Raw genomic sequence first — 25,722 nt, forward strand, 5'->3', positions numbered from 1 at the left:
TTAATTAAATCATATCAGCTTTTAGTGTGCTCTAGTGGTGTCATTAAACAAAACAAACTTTAAAGTCACAGACCCTAGTTTCAGGCTTTGAAAATGGACACAAAGCTTGTTTGATCTAGAAACGTGTAAGACACGTGGATAAAGTTGTAATTGAGTGGAATAAGAGTGTGTGACGTTAAAATGGGGAAAACACGCTCTAAAAATAAACCAGGGCTCACCCCCATAGCCTTTACTTCTTAGTTGTAAGTATGTTTTTAGAATTGTGAAAAATTATTTTTATAAGAAATGTCTGATTTCAATTATGAAAAAAAAAACCCTCGGTATAACAGCCCAAAATATAACCCCCGCCAAACTATACCTGGGGTTAAAGTGGGCTAGCCTGTTTTATACCCCTAACCATAGCCTTCATTTTTTAAATTACTAACCTGTATACAAAATAAATAAATAATATAATAAATGCTTTAAAAGAAAAGCAACTATTGCTTTCATAAAAAATAAAACTATCACAGATTAGTCATTTTAGAAGATATTTCAATATTCTCTATCCCAAAATATATAAATTATGATGGGAAAAAACCCATCTGGACATTGAAATACAGATTACAGAGGTATACCCCGGGGTATATTCTGGGCTAATCCAGTTTATACCCCGGGTATAGTTTGGCGGGGGGTATATTTTGGGCTATTACACCAGCTTTAATAATGAAAAATATGCTGCAGTGTTTAAAAACTAGGGTCTCTGTCACTTTAACATTTTAAACTTTAAATGGATACCACATCCACATTGAGAAAGAACACCATTCAACTGTGTAATAAAGCCTTTACCAGATGGATAAAAGTTATAAAAAGTGATCTTCTCTTCTTGGTTTTTTTTTTTATGGAGCTACGCATATATCACTCGTGTGTGGCTTTGAACCAGGTTTTTTCCTTAAAGCAAGGTCACAGCCTTTCTGCGCTAGAAAGCACCTTGGGGAATTCATGAGACAGAAGAACATACCGCTTGGTTATAAATGAGTTTTATCTCTTATAAGAGTGCACTCATGAAAAACACAAATCATGATCAATAAATCTTCATCCAAGATGAACTTTCTGGTAGGTTTTGGGTTTGTTTGGGGGTTGTTTTTTTTTACCTGAGTAGGAATATATATAACAGGGACTTACAGATATCATGATTGATAGACAATAAATCTTGCTAACATGGGATTAAAATCAAAGGTACTGAGGGCATCTTTAAATAAATAGAGGTTATTACCAGTGTTTTTCTGTATCATCAGTATCATATATTAGGAATAAAAATTGTATTGTACAAGATTCTGGTGAGCATAATATAAGTTTTTGTAAACTGTATACGCAACTTTAATTCCAGTCAGCCATTGTTAGATATTCAAATGACGTAAGAATATGTGATGCGGTGTATGTTTTAATGAAAATGATATCAAACTCAATGACGTCATTTTGGATATCTTTACATAAAAATAAACTAATGCTTAATGTTTTTTGTTTTCTGAACGCTAGACAGCTTTCAGTGTAAAGTTGCTGTTAAGATGATTTTGTTTGATGACTATAAATGCACACGTCAATTATGGAGTGTCACCGTAGAACGTTTGCTTAAATGTCAGTAAACACAGTGCTGTCACCTCGATTAATTTGCAAAGTTATCAAATTCTGAAAAATATCAAATACTTTGATTACACTGGATATGCTAGAAAAAATATATGATAGATGCACTTATCCATTCACCAGTGATATATAATAGTACATGCACTACAAGAGGATCAGATTTAATATATGATAGATGCACTTATCCATTCACCAGTGATATATAATAGTATATGCACCACAAGAGGATCAGATTTAATATATGATAGATGCACTTATCCATTCACCAGTGATATATAATAGTATATGCACTACAAGAGGATCAGATTTAATATCTGATAGATGCACTTATCCATTCACCAGTGATATATAATAGTACATGCACTACAAGAGGATCAGATTTAATATGTGATAGATGCACTTATCCATTCACCAGTGATATATAATAGTACATGCACTACAAGAGGATCAGATTTAATATATGATAGATGCACTTATCCATTCACCAGTGATATATAATAGTACATGCAATACAAGAGGATCAGATTTAATATATGATAGATGCACTTATCCATTCACCAGTGATATATAATAGTACATGCACTACAAGAGGATCAGATTTAATATATGATAGATGCACTTATCCATTCACCAGTGATATATAATAGTACATGCACTACAAGAGGATCAGATTTAATATATGATAGATGCACTTATCCATTCACCAGTGATATATAATAGTACATGCACTACAAGAGGATCAGATTTAATATATGATAGATGCACTTATCCATTCACCAGTGATATATAATAGTACATGCACTACAAGAGGATCAGATTTAATATATGATAGATGCACTTATCCATTCACCAGTGATATATAATAGTACATGCACTACAAGAGGATCAGATTTAATATATGATAGATGCACTTATCCATTCACCAGTGATATATAATAGTATATGCACTACAAGAGGATCAGATTTAATATATGATAGATGCACTTATCCATTCACCAGTGATATATAATAGTACATGCACTACAAGAGGATCAGATTTAATATGTGATAGATGCACTTATCCATTCACCAGTGATATATAATAGTACATGCACTACAAGAGGATCAGATTTAATATATGATAGATGCACTTATCCATTCACCAGTGATATATAATAGTACATGCAATACAAGAGGATCAGATTTAATATATGATAGATGCACTTATCCATTCACCAGTGATATATAATAGTACATGCACTACAAGAGGATCAGATTTAATATATGATAGATGCACTTATCCATTCACCAGTGATATATAATAGTACATGCACTACAAGAGGATCAGATTTAATATATGATAGATGCACTTATCCATTCACCAGTGATATATAATAGTACATGCACTACAAGAGGATCAGATTTAATATATGATAGATGCACTTATCCATTCACCAGTGATATATAATAGTATATGCACTACAAGAGGATCAGATTTAATATATGATAGATGCACTTATCCATTCACCAGTGATATATAATAGTACATGCACTACAAGAGGATCAGATTTAATATGTGATAGATGCACTTATCCATTCACCAGTGATATATAATAGTACATGCACTACAAGAGGATCAGATTTAATATATGATAGATGCACTTATCCATTCACCAGTGATATATAATAGTACATGCAATACAAGAGGATCAGATTTAATATATGATAGATGCACTTATCCATTCACCAGTGATATATAATAGTACATGCACTACAAGAGGATCAGATTTAATATATGATAGATGCACTTATCCATTCACCAGTGATATATAATAGTACATGCACTACAAGAGGATCAGATTTAATATATGATAGATGCACTTATCCATTCACCAGTGATATATAATAGTACATGCACTACAAGAGGATCAGATTTAATATATGATAGATGCACTTATCCATTCACCAGTGATATATAATAGTACATGCACTACAAGAGGATCAGATTTAATATATGATAGATGCACTTATCCATTCACCAGTGATATATAATAGTACATGCACTACAAGAGGATCAGATTTAATGCTCCGCATTATCTAAGTCATTAATTACTCCCCTCAGTTGTTTTTCACAGCCAGGTCCGAGACAGGACAGCAAATACCAGGGGTTGAATTTTAATTTTAGAGGAGCATGTCAAGTGTTGTCTTTGGTTTAACATAAATTGTGGCACCAAGGCAAGTTTAGGTGCACCAAGGCAAGTTTAGGTGGCACCAAGGCAAGTTTAGGTGGCACCAAGGCAAGTTTAGGTGGCACCAAGGCAAACTTTTCTTTCAAACTAGGGGCATGAATGCAACACAACATACATTCGATCTAATTTTCTCAGACAAATATGATTTCACCATGGTGACTTAGGCTCTAGTCTGTAATATATATATACACATGTATATATATATATATATATATATATATATATACTCTTCAAAAAAAGAATGGGTTATAACTCCGATTTTATGTTTCCTACCGGTTCATGCTTTGTGAATATAAGGTCATTGCATGTCCCAAACACATTCCCACGGTTACATTCGATAAAACGCAGCTACTGTAAAATAAAGTTTCAAAATGTGAATATTCGCAAAAACGCAGCCACGTGCAAACCATGTCACCACTGCACGTGCGTTGTCTGCACGTGCAACATGAACACCGACAGTATAAAAGTGCAGGGTGTTCGCTTGCCTGGCCTCTGTATCTGGCCGACAGTTGACAATCCAGGACATGCCACGTCTCAGTGAACCACAGAGAAACAATGCCATCGGCCGACTAGACGCAGGCGAATCCAGAACGGCCGGGCATTCCATGTGTCCCCAAGCACCATCTCCAGACTGTGGGACCGTTACCAGCAACATGGATCAACACGTGACCTCCCTAGATCCGGTCGACCACGGGTCACTACCCCCGGGCAGGACCGCTACATCCGGGTACGCCACCTTCGGGAACGATTGACTACTGCCACCTCCACAGCCGCAGCAATACCAGGTTTGCGCAGGATATCCGACCAGACCGTACGGAACCGCCTACGTGAGGTAGGAATTCGTGCCAGACGTCCAGTTCGAGGTGTCATCTTAACACCACAACACCGTCGACTCCAACTGCAGTGGTGCCAGATTTATCGACAATGGCCTCAACTGCGATGGAGACAGGTGTGGTTCAGTGACGAGTCCCGATTTCTGCTCCGACGTCATGATGGAAGATGTCGCGTGTATAGGCGTCATGGTGAACGTTATGCGACAAACTGCGTGCAGGAAGTGGACAGATTCGGCGGGGGTAGTGTCATGGTGTGGGCAGCCATCTCACACACTGGCAGAACTGACCTGGTCCACGTGCAGGGCAACCTGAATGCACAGGGCTACATTGACCAGATCCTCCGGCCACACATCGTTCCAGTTATGGCCAACGCCAACGCAGTGTTCCAACATGACAACGCCAGGCCTCACACAGCACGTCTCACAACGGCTTTCCTACAGAACAACAACATTAATGTCCTTCCTTGGCCATCGATATCACCGGATTTGAACCCAATTGAGCATCTATGGGACGAGTTGGACCGACGCCTCCGACAGCGACAACCACAGCCCCAGACCCTGCCTGAGCTGGCAGCAGCCTTGCAGGCCAAGTGGGCCACCATCCCCCGGGACGTCATCCGTACTCTGGTTGCTTCAATGGGCAGGCGGTGCCAGGCAGTTGTCAACACACGCGGAGGCCACACCCGGTATTGACTCCAGATGACCTTGACATTGGTGGTGTGTCCTATCACTTACTCACAATGGACTAGAGTGAATTGTGAACAATCCTGCAACATTTGGTAATTATCGGACTCACCATTCAATAATTAAATCAATTCTCCAAATGTTACGACAATGTGGTTTTGCGTTTCTTCTTTTGAAGAGTATATATTATATGTATATATATTGGATATAGATACTTTGTATCATATAGCCTTATTTCAGACTTTGATTCGAGACATTACATAATTATATGTATATATATTGGATATAGATACTTTGTATCATATAGCCTTATTTCAGACTTTGATTCAAGACATTACATAATTATATGTATATATATTGGATATAGATTCTTTGTATCATATAGCCTTATTTCAGACTTTGATTCGAGATATTACATAATTATATAAATAATATTTTCTTATGTCTTGACCACTTGTGACACCCAATAGCCAAAATCAATTCTTATATGTAACTATAAGGTATAAGTAATGGGTTATTTGGAATGGGTTGTTTTTTGTTTTTTAAGCAATGCTTATATATGCATTTCAAAGCTGTGTGTCTATAAATAATATATGAAAAGCTAAAAAAAAAAGAAAAAAAGTAATTGATTGCATAAACAGATGTATAAAATAATAATTTTAAAAAGTATGATAAAAAAAACCTGCTCCCCCATGGAGATTAATGATTTGCCCCTTAATCTTTTCGACCAGTAATCTTATAATTAATCCAGGAAGAGTCATTTGTTGACTGCTTTAATCCCACAATTGACATTAATCCTGCCCATTGTGTTATAACCAAGTACTTATTGCTTACTTATTCATTGTATTACACTGTGTTAGAAGTCTTTTGTGTTGCATCAGCCAGACAACATGGTTGCACACTGGGGGTTATTTTGCTACCTGTGAAAACACACAAACAATCAACTGGCCCAATTAGGACACAGGTGTAACCACAGCCTAATTAAGGGATTACAGGTTAATCAATACCTTTTTTCTCTGTTTCTTCTCCCTTTTTTTTGACATTTTATCTTTTCAACTTGTCAAAGTGGGGTCAGTTTACCTGTCTCTAGGTGTGCCTAAGAGTTATTTACAGGTGTTAATAGCTGTCAGTTATTAGTAGTACACAGAGTGCGAGGGAAGATCAAACACTTGGATGGACATAGCAAGATTGGTGGGGAATGTTGATTTTGTTCCTGTTTCCACGTTCTGATTTAGAATACGGAGGGGAAAAGATGGAAAACGGGAACACAATATACAGAACACAACATGGAAAAGTAAGTAGAAGAAAAACAAACCCAGACACTTAGAGAATAGGTTTTCAAAATAATGATTATTTTTCAATTAAAAAAAATATATTTTTGTTAGATTTCTAATTTTTTAGCAATTATTATGTTCAAAATTTGTTTGACATTCCTAAGTTTGCTGCATTATAAGACTAATAAAATATTTCTACGATTAAACTTACATATTAAATATATTTTCTGGTTTAGAATATCAGTGTCTGTTTATTCAATGTGTTTCTGGTCATTTTAATATTTGTAAGAAGCCCAAACTAGATTTTGTCTTCAAATAATTTCGTACGTGCTAAAAAATTATAGTTTTGGAAATAAAATGAAATTTAACCAAGTACAAATACTAGAACAATCAGAAACATGTTTAATATACAGCCACTAATATTTTATGCAGAAAAATATATTTGATATGTAATTACAATTGTTAAAAAGTCTCTGGGGTTTTTTTTGGGGGGGGGGGGAGGGAACCATAAACAGTTTTTTGTGGGTTCCCCTACTTCAAATTAAAATATCTTTTCTAAATATCAGTAGGTTACAAAGTTTAAAAAGTAGTAACAGACCTGTGGCTAAGAACTCCTATTCTTCAAATGTGTCACCTATTCATTTGATTCTTTGATCTCTTTTATGATCCAATTCATTATTTCCACCTATCATATCCTTTAATCCAGTCGTCAGATGTGTGGTGGAACTTTGATTTAACTGAAAATAAATTTATCACTACCTTTTGGCTAATTTCTTGCCAAGCGTCTTGCCCTTTAGACATGGTGTTTTTGTCATATCTTCATTTAGATATACTTGGTATATACATTTTCAAGTTGTTGTATTCATTGAGTTGATAGCAACATATTAAGTGGCATTTTTAGATTCAAACATTGGCATATTTAATCATGAACTGATATTGGACGATTCATTGATTAAAATTCTAGAAATTCAGTTTAAAGATAAAAAAGTAATCCTAGAAAGGAAATGTAAGTGGGGCCCATTAAAAGAATAACAACAACAACAGTTGTATGACACCATTTGTGGTATTATGGTGTAATATTTATTTTTTATTTTTTGTCAATCTATCATCCAATATATAATAATGTGTGTGCCCAGGACAGCATACTTGAAATTTAATTGAATTTAAGCATGGAAAATAAACTAAAAATGAAATAAAAATGGTATTATGGTCTATCACATAACATTTATTTCTTTGACAGGACAAGCTAATTTTGAATTAAAAAAAATTGGGTTAATCCTTTTCAATAATAATTTCAGTATTTGGTTGGAATTGTTATGATGTTAGGATCTATTTGTAGAAGTATTTACGGTTTTATGTAGTAAATCTGCGCCTTGAATACTTCTACTGTTATTTTTAGTATACTTTTTCCTTCCTGAATATAAACGATTAAAGTGTGTGTTTATATAAAACAAGTCCAGTTTAATGGTGTATATAAACTTTGAGTTATATAACAGAGAGAGTTCTGTGTTTTAGTCTGGTAATTCAGCTAAACTGTTTATATGTCATGGCATCTGGCCTCAATTGCTTGTGTAATAGTGTGGGATAAGTGAAGGCTCACTAATGTCCTCCATTATCAAGACTACATTTGTTTTAATGAAAGTGTATTACTCTACTTTAAAATGTATTTTTACTACATGGCTACATGGAAGATGGTGGATGAAGGGTGCATTCCACTAAATAAAATTCCACAGATGACAAAGAAAACATGTGGTTAAAGCTGTTTTATGTGCAACTTTTGAATTAACATTTACACCATAGATGTAAATACGAGCATAATATATACAGCCCTCACCCATAAATAAATTGGGATTTAGCTCAGTTAGTAGAGCACTCGCCTGAGATGCATGGGTCACAGGATCAAATCCCCTCAGTGGATCCATTCTTTGATTGATGATTTTCCGACTAGTGCCCTCGACTGGTACATCAAAGGCCATGGTATGTGATGTCCTTTCTGTTGGAAAGTGCACATAAAAGATCCCTTGCCGTAATGGGAAAATATAGCTGATTTCTTCTATAAGACTATGTTAGAATAACCAACTATTTGATATCCAATAGCCAATGATTAATAAATCAATGTCCTTCAGTGGTGTTATTAAATAAAACAAACTTTTACTTTAAATTAGAAAAAGTGGGAGTTAGTGTCCAGTTTCAGGTGTGAAAAAAGCTATTTGAGTACCCTAATTTCACATAAAATGCATACTAATTTTTGTGGCTCTCAGCACATTTCAAGCATAACAGTACATGGTCAACTGATGTTAGTTCAAATCAACTTACATCATTGAAAACATATTTTATTGCATATAATAAAATAGGAAGAGTTTAGGTGCAAAACGCGATATATCCATTTTTCATTTTCAGTAAAAGTGATTTTTTTAATTGGCGTATATCGCATTTTGATATAAAAAAACCCGGGATTTACCCAATACAATTTCATAAGGATCAATCTCATCTTGCGGCAAATCAGCGGGCCCAGGATTAGCCCTTACTGACATACAGTAATGGCTTTAACTAAAAACTAGAACGAAAATGGTTTATATCGCGTTTTGCACCTGAACTCTTCATATGTTTTTAAACTTTTCTTATCTCATCTAAGTTTAAAAGTTTTTAACTGTAAAAATACTGCCCATCGGAATTGCATTTCAATGAAATATATATAATAAAATGGTTTTACTAATTTAACATTTTCTGTATAGTTAAACATCATCATGGTTTTGTCAATGGGCCCATTGGGCTATTTCTTGTTCCAGCCAGTGCACCACAACTGGTATATCAAAGGCTGTGGTATATGCTATCCTGTCTGTGGGAAAGTGCATATAAAAGATCCCTATCTACTAATAGAAAATTGTAGCAAGTTTCCTCGCTAAGACTATGTCAGAATTGCCAAATAGCTGATGATTAATAAATCAATGTGCTCTAGTGGTGTTGTTAAACAAAACAAACTAACTTTTCATGGGTTTTGTTAAAAACAAATTATCATAATTATCAGAACAGCATTTCTAAGACATAACATATCAAAGAAATATATATATATATAATAATAATAAAATGGTCTTACTAAACTGTAGCATTGTTTATGTTCATTACTGCTAAAAGATCTCTCCTATTGCCCAGAGCTTATCAAAAAGACATTGTGAAGTAGTTTTTTAATAGAAAAATAATGCTGAAAATCATCAACAAAACATTTCAAAGAAATATATTTGTTTTATGTTTATTAATGTTGGCAACTGTAAAGAGAAATGGGTGTTTTAACGGCCGCAGTTTGATCATCAGTGCAGCCTTCCAGCGATGTACTGTTTGCTACAATGGCTGCGACACAATCGTAAAACCAACATAAACCATCGGCAAAACCGGGTTAATCTCACAGACCCGGCTCATCAAAGGCAGGAGAAGTTATTGCCACTGATCAAAGAATCATTGACAGGTGTGGTTAGGTGAAATAAACTGTTTGAGAAGTATGCCGGTGATGTAGGCAGCTAGAGGGTCCCGAATACCTGTAGATCTATAGGTGTGTGTATGTAAGATACCTACCTACCTGTGTAGATGTGTGTATGTAATATACCTACTTACCTGTGTAGATGTGTGTATGTAAGATACCTACTTACCTGTGTAGATATGTGTATGTAAGATACCTATCTACCTGTGTAGATGTGTGTATGTAAGATACCTATCTACCTGTGTAGATGTATGTATGTAAGGTACCTAGGTAGATGTATGTATGCAAGATACCTACCTACCTGTGTAGATGTGTGTATGTAAAATACCTACCTACCTGTGTAGATGTGTGTATGTAAGATCTACCTACTTACCTGTGTAGATGTATGTATGTAAGATACCTATCTACCTGTGTAGATGTGTGTATGTAAGATCTACCTACTTACCTGTGTAGATGTGTGTATACAAGATACCTACCTACCTGTGTAGATGTGTGTATGTAAGATACCTACCTACCTGCGTAGATGTGTGTATGTAAGATACCTACCTATCTGTGTAGATGTGTGTATGTAAGATACCTACCTACCTGCGTAGATGTGTGTATGCAAGATAACTACCTACCTGTGTAGATGTGTGCATGTAAGATACCTACTTACCTGTGTAGATGTGCATATGTAAGATACCTACCTACCTGTGTAGATGTAGGTATGTAAGATACCTACCTATCTGTGTAGATGTGTGTATGCAAAATACCTACCTACCTGTGTAGATGTGTGTATGCAAGATACCTACCTACCTGTGTAGATGTGTGTATGCAAGATACCTACCTACCTGTGTAGATGTGTGTATGTAAGATACCTACCTACCTGTGTAGATGTGTGTATGTAAGATACCTACCTACCTGTGTAGATGTGTGTATGTAAGATACCTACCTACCTGTGTAGATGTGTGTATGCAAGATACCTACCTACCTGTGTAGATGTGTGTATGTAAGATACCTACCTACCTGTGTAGATGTGTGTATGCAAGATACCAACTTACCTGTGTAGATGTATGTATGTAAGATACCTACTTACCTGTGTAGATGTATGTATGTAAGATACCTACCTACCTGTGTAAGCAGGTAGAGGGTCCCGAATACCTGCAGATCTGTAGGTGTATGTATTGACTCATGAAAGATACCTACCTTGCAAGTGGGTGTATAAATGTAATCACATGAAATACCAATGAGTTGGTGTACATATGTAATCATGTAGAAGGCCTGTTAGTGAGTGTACATGTGTGTATGTATGCATGTAGTCTAAACTGGCAGCACATATTTTTTAAATATTTTTTTTTAGAAGAAGCAATACTGATCTGTTGTCTGTCAGTCCATCCATTCATCTGTCTGTCCATCCATCCATCCATCCATCCATCCATCCATCCAACCATCCATCCACCCAGAACCAATCCATTCATCTGTCCATCCATCCATCCATCCATCCATCCATCCATTCATCCATCCACCCAGAACCAATCCATTCATCTGTTCATCCATCCATCCATCCATCCATTCATCCATCCACCCAGAACCAGTCCATTCAACTGTCCATCCATCCATCCTTCTATCCATCCATCCATCCATTCATGCATCCATCCATACATTTATTCATCCATCCATCCATCCATCCATCCATAACAAATGCATTCATCTATCCATCCATCCTTCCAAAAAACCTAGCCACCCATCCATCCATCCATCCATCCATCTATCCATCCATTCAACTATCCATCCATCCACCCAAAACCAATCCATTAATCTGTCCATCCATCCATCCATTCATTCATCCACCCAGAACCAATCCATTCATCTGTCTGTCCATCCATGCATCCATTCATTCATCCATCCATCTATCCATCAATTCATTTAACCCAACCTACGGTCATCCATTTACATTCAATCCATACATTTATCCATTTATTTGTATATTAATCATTAATATTTTGGTCATTCAGTCTTACAAGGTGTCAATCATTAAATCTTTGAACACAGGGTATCACTACATACTACTAACGGACATCAGATGTAAATACGTAACAAACTTGTTGTTATTTTAAGTATTGATTAACTAGTCAGTTAACGTACGATGATGTTAACTCGTTTGCTAATGTTTGGACAATGTTTTTTATTGATTTCTCTTATCGTTGTAATTGTATTATCAGGTATGTGTTAAAGTGGCAAGCATTGTGAATCAAATTCTTCGGTGCTATTGACAATCATTTCCGCCAACTTGGACAAAATGATAATTTAATGTCGAGCTTTCTCGTGGTTGGATTCACTGCATTTTGTTGACCATCTCCCTACAGAGAAGGTGTCAGAAATGATGATGTCTGTTAGGTCGGGTAATGAACGGAGCAAATTGCTTCATTCCAGCCAGGAGACTGAGTCATCCCGTCATCCCGTTCGATGACTGGCATCGGCCGTAATTTGATTGCACATCCTAAGTGTTCGCAAGAAATGGAATAAAGATCCTTTGTAAAAAAAGAGAGAGAGAGAGAGAGAGGTGCTTTTGAGAGTAGAAACAAAAAAAAATCAAGAAACAAACTGATTTTTACATTAAAGGAACTTAATAAGAAAATTACGTTTTAAAATAATTACGATGAAAGAAACAAAAATGGCCGAATGTGTTAACTGTGTGTCTGTGATGGATGGTGATTTGGAAAATCAGTGGTGATGGGATGACTTGAAAGGAAAGTAGGAGAAGGAAGGAGAATTGTTTGGAGGGGGGGGGGGGGGTAGCCAGGAGGATGGATGAAGGAGGAGATGTCATGTTAGTTGTCTGTTGCTGGTTTCTTAGATTCCAGATGACCAGCACTCGCTGTCAGGCAGAAGTGAGTTACTGTTATGTTGGGTCAGGGGCTGATATGCAGAGTTAACATGAGTCTGAACCCTCCCTGCCCTCTGTGCGGTCTGCTGTGAGCTAATTGCTGCATCATCAGAGAGAACAGATGCAATTCATGCAGGATCCTTTGCATTTTTAATGATGTGTTCACATAACGAATTCCACTTGATTTCACTCTCATGTCGATTGTGTTTGCCATCAAAACTGAAGATATTACCACTAGATCAGTAGAAATCTCCACTCGACTGGTCCTGTGTTGCTTGTTGTAGCTCTCTTAGGAAGTAAATGTTTTTTACTGTTCTTGTTATTCTTGGGAGTCATTTTTCCCCCCCTTCTGATTATAGGAAAAATACATTGGAGGACCTGATAAGGATTGGATTATTATGAATGATATTTTTTGTTCAACCAGTACAAATCGTGACTACACTGGTTCTGTGTTATATGCTTTAGCTTTCTTAGGAATTAAGTTGTTGGGTTGTTTGTCCTTCTGATAATTCCAGGAGTGAGATGGGAAGAATTGGATAACTTTGAATGAGACAGGTTTGTTAGACTGGCTCGGATCTTGAATAGACTGGCTCTGTGTTATATGTGTTAGCTTTCTTATGAATTAAGATGTGTGTGGGGGGGGGGGGGGGGGGGGGGGTGTTCTTCTAATTATTCCAGGAATGTGATTGGAAGGATTGCATAATTTCTAATGAGACAGCTTTATTAGACTGGTACTGATCTTGAATAGACTGGTTCTGTGTTTTGTTGTCAGTTATATGGATTGTCTTCTGTTGATTATTGATGGAGTTTGAAAACATGGTTGTTACGCTGGTTGAAATAAACAGTTTTCTTTTTGGGGGTTTTGCCAGTCTTTTGGATTAATGTTTTAGATTATTCAAGGAATTGGAATAAATATTTGTTGGACTAATTAAAAAAACCTTCAACTAGACCGATATCTATGTTCTTTGATCCTATTTTAAACAGTTATTTGGTTAAAATTAGTACATATTTGGACTAGACTTGTTTCATTATTGTTTTGTGTTGGAGTTGAGGCTTAATTTTCTTCCAGTTGTTCCAAGTGTTTTGAAAGTGATGTACAAGTTAAAAACAAAAAAGGATCAAAGAATTCCAAACAAAATGTTTTCATTAGACTGGTAGCAATCTTGACTACACTGGTTCTATTTTATTTGTTTTGTCAGACGTGCAAATTAATTTTCTTTTTTTCTTCTTCTGATTATTGCAGGAGTTTGAATGTGGTGTACAGTTTGAAGGATCAGAGAATTCCAAACAAGAGTGGTCGTTTACACTGTACGACTTTGATGGGCACGGAAGGATAACTAAAGAGGTAAGCTTTTGGAGAGTTAAAGACGAGAGACATTCCCAGACGACTATTGTCTGGGTCTTTATTTCTAGGGAGGAATAGGACTGAAAGAAATTTTGAAGTGTGTCTCAGATAACTTCGGCTGTCCACGAACAACAGAAGGTCATTTGTCATTTCTTAATGCCGTTTTAATGACACCGAACACTTTGAATTGTAGTGTGACGGTTGAGTGACTTTTAGAGGCAACCCAATCAAGTAGGAAGTAGAGAGGGGGCTTCCAAGTGCTGGCTGCACCCAGTTTGTTTGTTTGTGTGCCAGTTCCAGACAGTGCAGGCAGATGGCCAATAGATCAAGTCAAAAGTGATCATCTGAGGCCCGTATGGTGATGGTATTACTGTTAGGAAAACAGTTTTTGTTTGACACCTTTTCATGTATGGAATGACAAAAGTGCTGGTTACTAGTTAGTGGAAAGTTTTGGTATTATTTGCTGTGTAAAACATTAAAACAGATACACTTGTGAAAAAAATGTTAAAAGAGGTGGGGTTTATTTTTAAAGATAAAAAAAACAATTAATTAAGAAAATATTAGTCTTTGTCTAATTGAATTAATGTTTCCCCCCAATGTTTTAACAAAAGGGAAGAATTAAAAAAAAACCCTACAAGATTCTGACATATCTGACCGACATTGTTATATAATGTGAGAATTTATTTTTCTCTTTTATTATTTCTTTCTCTAGTTGTAAATAACAAGGGTATTACATGTAGCAGTATCTGTACATTAGTACATGGCGAGATGTCACCCAGTGGTAAAGCGTCGGTCTAGAATCAATCCCATTAGTGAACCCATTGGGCTATTTCTCATTTCAGCCAGATCACCATGACTGGTATATCAAAGGCTATGGTATGTGTTATCCTGTCTGTGGAATGGTGCATATAAAAAATGTAGTGGGTTTCAGTGTGCTCTAGTGCTGTCGTTAAACAAAACAAACTTTAACTTTACATTAGTACACAAAAAGTAGGTTGTACATTAGGTTTTAATATGCATGTAAGATATGGAAAGGTCCTTGTGAGTGTTAGTTTCTCGCCATGGTCCAAGAGTGCCGACATTGTCATGGAGTTGTTGCCATGGAAATGATGAAAACAGACGCACACGTTCTCTTGTAAAGTTGAAAATCAATTCTGAAAGTATTGATTTGTGATCATTTGTTGCATTCCCTATGGATGTTTGCCTACACATGTTTGAATTGTGTTGTAATCTGTCGATGGTTGTACCTGGTCTGTTTTTGATATAGTTTAATCATGATCACACGTTTGATTTGTGTTGTATTCTGCCGATGGTTCTACCTGGTCTGTTTTTGATATAGTTTAATCATGATCTTGTATTTGATTTGTGTTGTATTCTGCCGATGGTTCTACCTGGTCTGTTTTTGATATAGTTTAATCATGATCTTGTGTTTGATTTGTGTTGTATTCTGCCGATGGTTCTACCTGGTCTGTTTTTGATATAGTTTAATCATGATCTTGTGTTTGATTTGTGTTGTATTCTGCCGATGGTTCTACCTGGTCTGTTTTTGATATAGTTTAATCATGATTCAGGGGTGCAGAAATGGAAAATATTTCACTAGCCCACCGGACCAGAGCCAACTAAAATTTATTACCCCGCCATAATTTCTACTAGTCTGCCAGCCTATAGAACAATATATTCACACACACACACACACAAACATATTTTTTAAACCCGCTACATTTTGCCATTAGTAGCAAGGGATCTTTTATATGTACACCATCCGACATTGTGATTCTTTGATCGATTGATAAATAAATATCTTTGATTCCTGATAGCCATTTTCTTTTTGCTGGCATATTGTTAAAGATTCATTCTTTCATTGGTTCATTTGTCCTTCCATCCATCCATCCATCTACCCATCCATCCATTCTCCATTCTCCATTCTTCATTCTTCATTCATTCACCATTCACTCACTAATTTCATTCAATGCAGTCATTCTTTTTATATACATGCATTTGTTTAATTCCTCCCAAATATTTTGGAGCTCCATATATAGATTATGACCTTATGCCCTCATTAATTGTTATCACATTGTTTTAACCTTGTCATAGCTCCTAGCTTAGTTAGTCATGAACAGTCATCGAGGAAAACTGCCATGTTTAAATATTAATTAGCCTTCGTCATGTGATCTAATTTCAAAAGATTTTCAAAAGATTGCTTTCTATGAATCACTTCTGGCCAGGGCCAGGACGTGGCCCAGTGGTAAAGCTTTCGCTTGATGTGTGGTCAGTTTAGGATCGATCCCTACCAGTGGGCCCAATGGGCTATTTCTCGCTCCAGCCAGTGCACCTAAAGAAAGAAAGGAATGTTTGATTTAATGACACACTCAACACATTTTATTTACAGTTATATGGCGTCAGACACATGGTTAAGGACCACACAGATTCTGAGAGGAAACCCGCTGTTGCCACTACATGGGCTACTCTTTCCGATTAGCAGCAAGGGATCTTTTATTTGCACTTCCCACAGGCAGGATAGCACAAACCATGGCTTTTGTTGAACCAGTTTATGGATCACTGGTCGGTGCAAGTGGTTTACACCTACCCTTTGAGCCTTGTGGAGCACTCACTCAGGGTTTGGAGTCGGTATCTGGATTAAAAATCCCATGCCTCGACTAGGATCCAAACCCAGTACCTACTAGCCTGTAGACCGATGGCCTAACCACTACGCCACCGAGGTCGGTCAGCCAGTGCACCTGGACTGGTATATCAAATGCTGAAGTATGTGCTGTCTTGTCTGTGGGATGGTGCATATAAAAGATCCCTTAATACTAATTGCAAAATATAGCTGGTTTCCTCACTAAGACTATAATGTCAAAATTACTAAATGTTTGACATATAATAGCTAATGATTAATAAATCACAGTTTTAGTGGTTAATTATGTTTTTGGTTTCTCATTATTTGGAGTCTTTTTTCACTAATGTGGAGGTTTTATAGAGAATATTTAAATTACATAAAAAAGTAGGTGGAATTTTTTCATATTTAATGACAAAAAAACTAATATTTCCAGTTTCCCCACTTGTGCTCCTCAAAATATGCTAGCGATGTGAATTTCATTGAGGCTGAAATTTCTGCACCAATTATTACATTAACACATTTTATAGATTATAGTGTTTAACATACACATGTAGCTACATACTTTTAATAAGCATTGAAGCATGATAAGCACTGTGTCCTCTATGATAATATACTATTACATGTATTCAGTATTATGTATGTTTTAGATCAAATTATAAAAGTATGCAATATTTTAATTATAGGAAAAATAAAATACATTTTACACATCAAATTAAGGAAGACAATTCTAGTATTCAGGAAATAGATTCATACAGGTTAGTGATAAAAAATTACAAAATGTACCTTTAAGATAAAATTTTCAAAGAAGTGTTTAATGATGAAACACCGTTTAAGATTTTTTTGTAAATGTCTAGCCTTATTGGAATATTAAATTGAGCAGAAGATTACGGTTTGTGATGTTTGAATTGTGTGCAGTCATCTCAAGTACCAGGATGAAGTGGTAATTGGCTGCAGTGAAAACTCTTTGATCCATTCTTGCATTACGCGAGTTTTGAGCCGATGCCAAAGCACTGTTAATTTTATTTACTATTTATGATTACAATGGTCAACTATACTCCAGAGTACCGGTACTTTTAGTTCAGTGGTTAACGGGTTCTGTCCTAACAAATATTGTGTCAACAGTGCCTGATGGGTGAGAATTGGCCTTGGTGGTACCTGGTCTCTGCTGTTAATGTCCATGTGTGTCTGCTTATAAGTAAATTAGGCAAATGGCTTCCATGGAATGCTGACAGAACTCTTTGAAGTCCTCGTTGTATAGCGATGACCTTTGAACCCTCTGGGACCACCATGAGTAAATATACAACAGTCGTCATCAGAACTGGCAAAGATGTTGCAGTGGTTACATTGGTTTTAGATGAGCTTGGTAGATTCTGGGTTCGATTCACCATGACTGCAATACTAAACGGGAAAGAGAATATTTGATAGATGATGCCTCAACACATTTTATGTTGTGGTTTAATTATAGGTATTGTTGACACAGTTACGGGGCGGGATGTAGCCCAGTGGTAAAGCGTTCACTTGATGCATGGTCAGTTTGGGATTGATCCCCATTGGGCTATTTCTTGTTCCAGCCAGTGCATCACGACTGGTATATCAAAGGCAGTGGTATCTGCTATCCTGTCTGTGGGATGGTGCATATAAAAGATCCCTTGCTGCTAATCGAAGAGAGTAGCCCATGAAGTGGTGACAGCGGGTTTCCTCTTTCAATATCTGTGTGGTCCTTAACCATATGTCCGATGCCATATCACCGTAAAATAAAATGTGTTGAGTGCGTGGTTAAATAAAATAGTTTCTTCCTTGTTGAGACAGTTGGTCTGGACTGTGAGAGCGGAAACCTGCTTCAGCCACAGTCTATCTATTATTATTATTAGATCACAGCAAATTGGTTGGGACTGGGGAGGGAAAAAGTGCCACCAAGGGCCTTAATCATATAATCCATTGTTCCTCAGGTGATGGTGGGGGAGACTGATCTAACTCAGTCAGTAGAGTGTTCCACTGAGGTGCTTGGCCATTTTCACATTCAACCAGTGCCACATGAATGGTATATCAAAGGTTGTGGTATGTGTTTTCCTGTCTGTGAGAATATGCATATAAAATTCCCTTTTGATGGCAAAATAAAACAAGTTTGAAAAGCTACTTCCTAATTTGGTTTTAAATTGATATGTTGAATTTTGGGAAGGGTAAAATTGTTAAGAATTTATGTTGACGTCAAATAATGTTTTTAAATTACACCTACCATCACAAAAGACTATCAAAAACAACACTTAAAACTTCTGAAATGACAAAAACAAAATGTTTCAAAATAGAAGTTGTATAAATAAAATTCCCCCTGAATGGCAATATATAATGTTAGAATAGCAACTTCTTGATATTTGATATGTCGAATGCTGGGATGGGTTATGTTGTTAAGAATTTATGTCAATGTCAGATTATGTTTTTGAAGTACACCTACAATCACAAAAGATCACAAAAAAGCTTTTGGAATGATCAGAACAGAACGTAACAAAATAGAAGCTAGCAATTCCGTACACCCCCACATTTCTTCATACGATTACTAAACACTTTGAAGACAACATCTGCCTTTCCGATCCATCACAACTATTCCATTGTTGTTGTTGTTGTTGCACATGCACATCGTGGTTTTTCGTGCCATAGCCGGTGTGGGCCGTCCTGCGATGGCTGCATTCAACATGTTTACCGGTGCCGACAACGTATGTGTAAATCAGCACCGATCTCCGTCTGAAGGTCTTTGATTCCATGTGTGCTGGAACCGATTGCAGGAAACATTTTTGATTCGTTGAGTCAGGTGTGAGCCCTATCTCTTTGATTGTGATTATCAGGTGGGGCAGGAATCATGAGGCGGCCAGCTGAACGGCTGAGATACGCGATACCTTCATGCCAGGACTAATCACTGGAGACGAGAAAGATCGCTCTCCGATATCCCAGCCTAGTCGGCTTTATTGTTTCATCTCCACATGAATGGAATATTTTCCCCTCATTTTCTCCATCTGTTATTTTGTTTTGTTTTTTGTGTTGCTGTAATTTAGAGTATGAAACATTAAATGGTTATGTGTTAATGTTTGGGGGGGGGGGGGGGGGGGGGGGGGGGGGGGGGGGGGGGGGTAACTGCTTTTATTGAAACACAAATCGGAAAGAAAAAAAGAAGGTATTTTGAGTTTTGGGCTTCATTGTGTCATCTGAAAGATTGGAATAAAACAGATTAGCTAAGAATAAAACAGATTCATATTTTATGGTTGCATTTTCTATTTGCGGCTAAGTGGTTAATTTGATTAAGTGCAATGAAAGGGCAGTTCTTGTCAATTTGAATGAAAACACTTCATGAGGTTCCAAGAATATATTTTGGTATTTCTCCATATAGGGCCAATCCCATCCCAGTCTGCTTGTCTGTCTGTCTTTCTGTCTGTCTAGGTCTTTGGATGGATGATTGGAGGGAGGGAGGGAGGGAGGGAGAGAGAGAGAGAAGGAAGGATGGATGGATATGGATTGTTGAATGACTGGGATATACACAAATGAATTTCCTAAATCTTTTGGCCATTTTAAAACTTTTACATTACTGAATACAACACTATTTTTTCTTTCTCAAACATAATAATATCTTCATTCTCAAATATTTTTCTGTTTGTCCAACCATGCGTAAACTATTGTTTACCCTCTGCAAACTACCTGCAGGCAGTAATTTCACTGTGAGCACCATCAGCCATTCTTTCCCCCCATTTCTTGATGCCTCATCTACCACATGATAACTAATCTACGGTGCCGACATTAAACTGTACAAAAGAGGCAGACAAAATGGCCGTCAGCTCTTTCCCCAACACAGATGTAAAAGATATGTTGATTGGTAGTCGAGATCAAACCAGATTTCTGCTCTGATGACCGATACGAGATTGATGTCCATTGGTGCTATTGCATGCAGACTGTTAACAATAACAGGCCTGTGTAAACAAGCGGCATATATACTGGGAAGTTTACCCTTTGGTTAGTCCTTCAGCATCAATATGAAGCTTCAAAGGAACTGTATTGTTTACTAGGAAATCTGCCCTTTTTACGTGTGTATTCATCTGTGGCATGAACAAGCTGTCCGTCGTTCATCAGAGGAAGATACTAGTGTCTGGCGTGTTTCTTTTTACTTCCTTGGGACTTGTCGCCAGAAGACTAATCAGGTTTCTTCTCTTTTTATTTTTATTTAATGATGTGTTGAAGTTGTTCTGTGTATTATTCTGCGGGTGGTGTTTTCTGTTTTTTCTGTTTTTTGGTAAATTCTTTATAGAGTAAAACCTATCTAAACCAGATCACTCCACAGACCTAATATTTATCACATTTAGATAGGTTCCAGTGTTTAGAGAGTCGTGTTAAAGAATTTGTAAAATTCGAGACCATGGAACTTTGCCGATTTTGACCAGATTCCAGTTTGTTTAGGATCTGGTTTAGATAGGTCTAACTGTATCTATCTGTGATAATGTTAATGCTGGTTAATGTATTATTCTTGTGAGATTCAATATTTTTGTCTTTGATGATTTGTTGTCAAAGAAGAAAAAAAATTGTAGAGGATAATTTACATCAGATTTCTATAAAAAAATGTTTTTACAGCATATTATTTGTTTTAAGTGCCTGCTCCTATCAAAAGATATATCAGAGGCTGTAGTTTGTGTTGTCCAGTTTGTAGAAAAATCTATGTAAGATATGGCAGAATATACAGTACATTCTCTAATAAAAACCCATTGTGGGTTTCGGTCCTGTAGACAAGATAGTACATACCATATGCTTTGCTATACTAGTACCCTTATGTAGGTAAGCACATCAGTCTATGATGCCAGTTGTAGAGCACTTTGATAAGCAGTGCACCACTTACCACATCCATGCATAAATCAACTGAATATTAAACAGTGGGGGGACATAGCCTAGTGGTAAAGCGATTGCCTGATGTGTGGTTGGTCTGGGATTGATCCCCGCTGGTGAGCTCATTGGTCTGTTTCTCATTATTAAAGGCTGTGGTATGTGTTATCCTGTCTGAGATGGTGCATATAAAAGATATCTTGCTACTAATGGAAAAATATAGAGGCTTTCTTCTCTAAGACTATGTTTCAAAATTACCAAATGTTTTGACATCCAATACCTGGTGATTAATAAATCAATGTGCTCTAGTGGTGCTGTTAAACAACACAAAGTTTGACTTTATAAATGAGTAATGCTGGACTTGATATACAGTGAAACCCCTCTAAACCAGACATCCTCGTGACTAAGTAAAAGTGTCCATTTTTAAGAGTTATTTGGTTTAGAGAGGTTAAATTCTGTACTGATTTTTAAAAAAGGAACTGTGAAAAACATTCGGTTTTGAGAGAATTCCGGTTTACAGAGGGTCCGGTTTTGAGAGATTTTACTGTATTTGTTATGTAATGTGTTTGCCAAAAAAAGTCTACCTATATCTACATTCTGCACTCAAAATGTCACTGTGACATATATTTGATATGCCCTGCCTGACTTTTAAGATGTGTGGGTTTTTTTCAAAGTTGTGTTTAACTTTATAAATGGGTTTTCTGATAGTTTCAAAGATAAAAAGAGATTTGTTTAACTCTGTGCTTTTTTCGTCGCTTCTTATATCACATTGCTGTATAAAGATCTTTGTTACTGCTGAAATATGTAGCATGACAGTATGAATCAAAGTTACTTTGAAAATAATGGCTATTAAATGGCAGGAGATTAAAAGCTGTCATTTGTTTGTTTTGGGTGGAGTTTTTCTGTGTTGGTCGTATCAGTGAGATTATGCTTTGAAGTGACAAACCACACATGTGTTTACAGCGATAACTTCATTTGTAGGTGTAGTGCAAACAGGTAAACAATTTATTTTTAAAAGAAGTTGTTTACAATGGTAGATAAATTTTTATGCTCATCATTTAATGTGAAAAAAAAGAGATAATAAAAAATGGGTTGGATACAGCTTAGGGGTAGGGCAATCACTTGAGGTATCATGTAGTCATGTTCCAATGATCCATTATAATCTTAAAACTTGATCTGTTTGTCTCTACAGATGATTGATTATAAAATTTTATAATCGATTGTGTCGGAAAATGTTAATTGTAATTGTTCCTCCAGTCAATATGATGGAATTGATGGAAATGTATTGGGGTTGGTGTTTGTTTTCATGTGTACAGAAAAAAAATGATATTTTAATAGTTTGTTTTCAAGTCTACTAAAAAACAAAAAAAAACAAATACCAAATAGTTATTAAAGTATCACTGTGAACATGTCAGTAGATGAATGGTGCTTAAAGTCAAATCCTTCATGTTCATAGAATTCTAACTTATTGTGTAATTGAATTATTTTTTTATTTTTTATTTCTGTTTTAGAAAAAAAAAAAATGCCATAAACATTTGACACAGATATGAAGAAAAAAAATAGTTTTTGCTTTTGGATATTATAAACATGTATGATGATGATGAGATGAATGGTGAAGCTGCAGCATTTCCATTTTGGTATGGGACTACTTGACAGGGCTGTGCTCCACACTTGCTGTCAGTTGAGCTATCTCGGTATCACCCGAGCCCGGGGTACACGGAACCTGCAGTGCATGCTGGGTAATCATCCCCCTGTGGGGTCATACACTCCGGAGAGACACCCATAATTGCACCTGTGAAGTTTGGTGAAACTCTGTGCATGTGGCCTTACACCTACCCATTGCCTCAGGTGGGATACAAACCCAGTACTTACCAGCCTCAATCCAATGACATAACCACTACACCACCGAGGCTGGTGTTGAATCGAAAGTTCATAGATTGGTAAAACCCAGTTTCAAATGATGATTGGTGATAAAATTGCAACCACTTTCCAACACTAGCTTGAGATACAATTGATCCATTGGATACACTAGATTTTGTGCCGCTCCCCAATGAGTATCACATAACTGGTGCATCAGAGATTCAGAGATCATGGTGTGTATTGTCCTGTCTGTAGTCAAATTATTGTTCATACAAATAGGAGAATAAAATTCATACAAAAGACATGTTGCTGTTTTTTTCAGTGGGAATAATCCCAGTCGCATCAGTGGATATCCTAAACTATTTAGACTGTCAAAACAGACATAAATTAGAGACGAAATATAGTCCCAGTATAGAATGTGTCATTATATCTAATGTCAGTGATGATATATAGAGATTATTATACAAGCTTGGGTGTCGTACTGATTTTACGAAACAAGTGTTAGGCTTACTGTATTGTATTACCCGAGCCAGTGTGAGAGTAATGTGTCAAACATAACAATGTCATTTTCCGAAATGATATCATTTTGGTAAGCATCTGGGAAGCTGCATTAAGTTACGACGTTGCTTCCCAAAATTACAACATTTGTTTGTGCACATGAAATCATTACGACACCTGTGTTGAACTATGTGGATGATAAGACATGATAATATGTTGAACTATGTGGATAATAAGACATGATAATATGTTGAACTATGTGGATGATAAGACATGATAATATGTTGAACTATGTGGATGATAAGACATGATAATATATTATGGCTGCAGAATTACTGTGTGCTGGTTATTTATTCAATTAGAACATCAGGGTTAGAGTTAGTTTTAGGTTTAGACTTAGAATCAAAATCTGGAGTACTTTATATCCTTGGTATACAATGTGTGGCTGAACATAATCCAGGTAGATATACACTTATGATGATCTTAGCGCTAAGATCGCTTTATGTAACTGGGCCCAGGTGCACTTGGTATACAATGTGTGGCTGAACATAATCCAGGTAGATATACACTTATGATGATCTTAGCGCTAAGATCGCTTTATGTAACTGGGCCCAGGTGCACTTGGTATACAATGTGTGGCTGAACATAATCCAGGTAGATATACACTTATGATGATCTTAGCGCCAAGATCGCTTTATGTAACTGGGTCCAGGTGCACTTGGTATACTATGACATCATCAAATAATTTTTTATTATTATTTGTTTAATGTATGGCCTCAAAATGCAATCTACAGTGAAACCTCTGTAAACCGGAATTCCCGTAAAACCTTTTTTTTCGCAGCTCCCTTTTAAATATCTGTATAGAGGAGAACCTCTCTAAAGTGGATACCTCTTTAAACCAGACGTTTCACTTGGTCTCAAGGGTGTCTGGTTTAGAGGAGTTTCACTATATATTCTATATCATGTAATTTCAAATGAAATGTTTTTCTTTCAGGATCTTGCAAGTTTGCTCAAAGCGTTATACGATGCTGTCGGATCTTCCATTAAACTTCCCGAGAACGGCACGAAGACCCTGAAACTGCGCCTTACCGTCGGACAAGACAACACGCAAATCCAGCTGCAGCAGGCAACGTCGATCACAACGGCGGTGCGGGGCAAGGAGAACGCCAAAGTGAAAAACAGTTGTCAGACCAAGGACACGGGCAAAGTGAGGGAGTTCTCCAAACTCAACAACCTGACGGGCAACCTGTTGAAATGTAACAACGAAACCGCTCAAGGTCAGGGTCAAGGTCAGCAGACGGAGAGTCACTGCATGCGGAACCGGAACCAGCTGAGTGTGCGGGATCAACAGCAGCTGGTGGAGCTGGTGCAGGAGAACATGGAACGCAATCACATCAAGCAGCTCAGGTATTTCTAATATATTAAATATTCTCCACAACTCTGGACATAATAAATGTTAAGAGTGCCAAGGTGATGTGGTTTAAGCAGGTTCCACCATAGTAGGATGAAAAAAAAGTAAATTTTTATGGTCCTTGTCTGCTTTGGGCACCATGCACCTCCCAACCC

General features: G+C 36.8%; 1 protein-coding gene across 4 annotated transcripts in view; it reads left to right on the plus strand.

Moving 5' to 3' along the window:
- LOC121388169 (protein naked cuticle homolog 2-like) overlaps positions 1 to 25,722 on the plus strand; it is a 135,968-nt gene that overhangs the window by 102,995 nt on the left and 7,251 nt on the right. For all 4 annotated transcript variants that reach the window (XM_041519411.1, XM_041519410.1, XM_041519413.1 and 1 more), the window contains 2 exons: positions 14,223 to 14,324; positions 25,151 to 25,563. In XM_041519411.1, coding sequence (XP_041375345.1) covers positions 14,223 to 14,324; positions 25,151 to 25,563 — 515 coding nt within the window. The remainder of the gene's footprint in view (positions 1 to 14,222; positions 14,325 to 25,150; positions 25,564 to 25,722) is intronic.

This window comes from Gigantopelta aegis, chromosome 14, assembly GCF_016097555.1.
Source record: "Gigantopelta aegis isolate Gae_Host chromosome 14, Gae_host_genome, whole genome shotgun sequence".
NCBI lineage: Eukaryota > Metazoa > Mollusca > Gastropoda > Neomphalida > Peltospiridae > Gigantopelta > Gigantopelta aegis.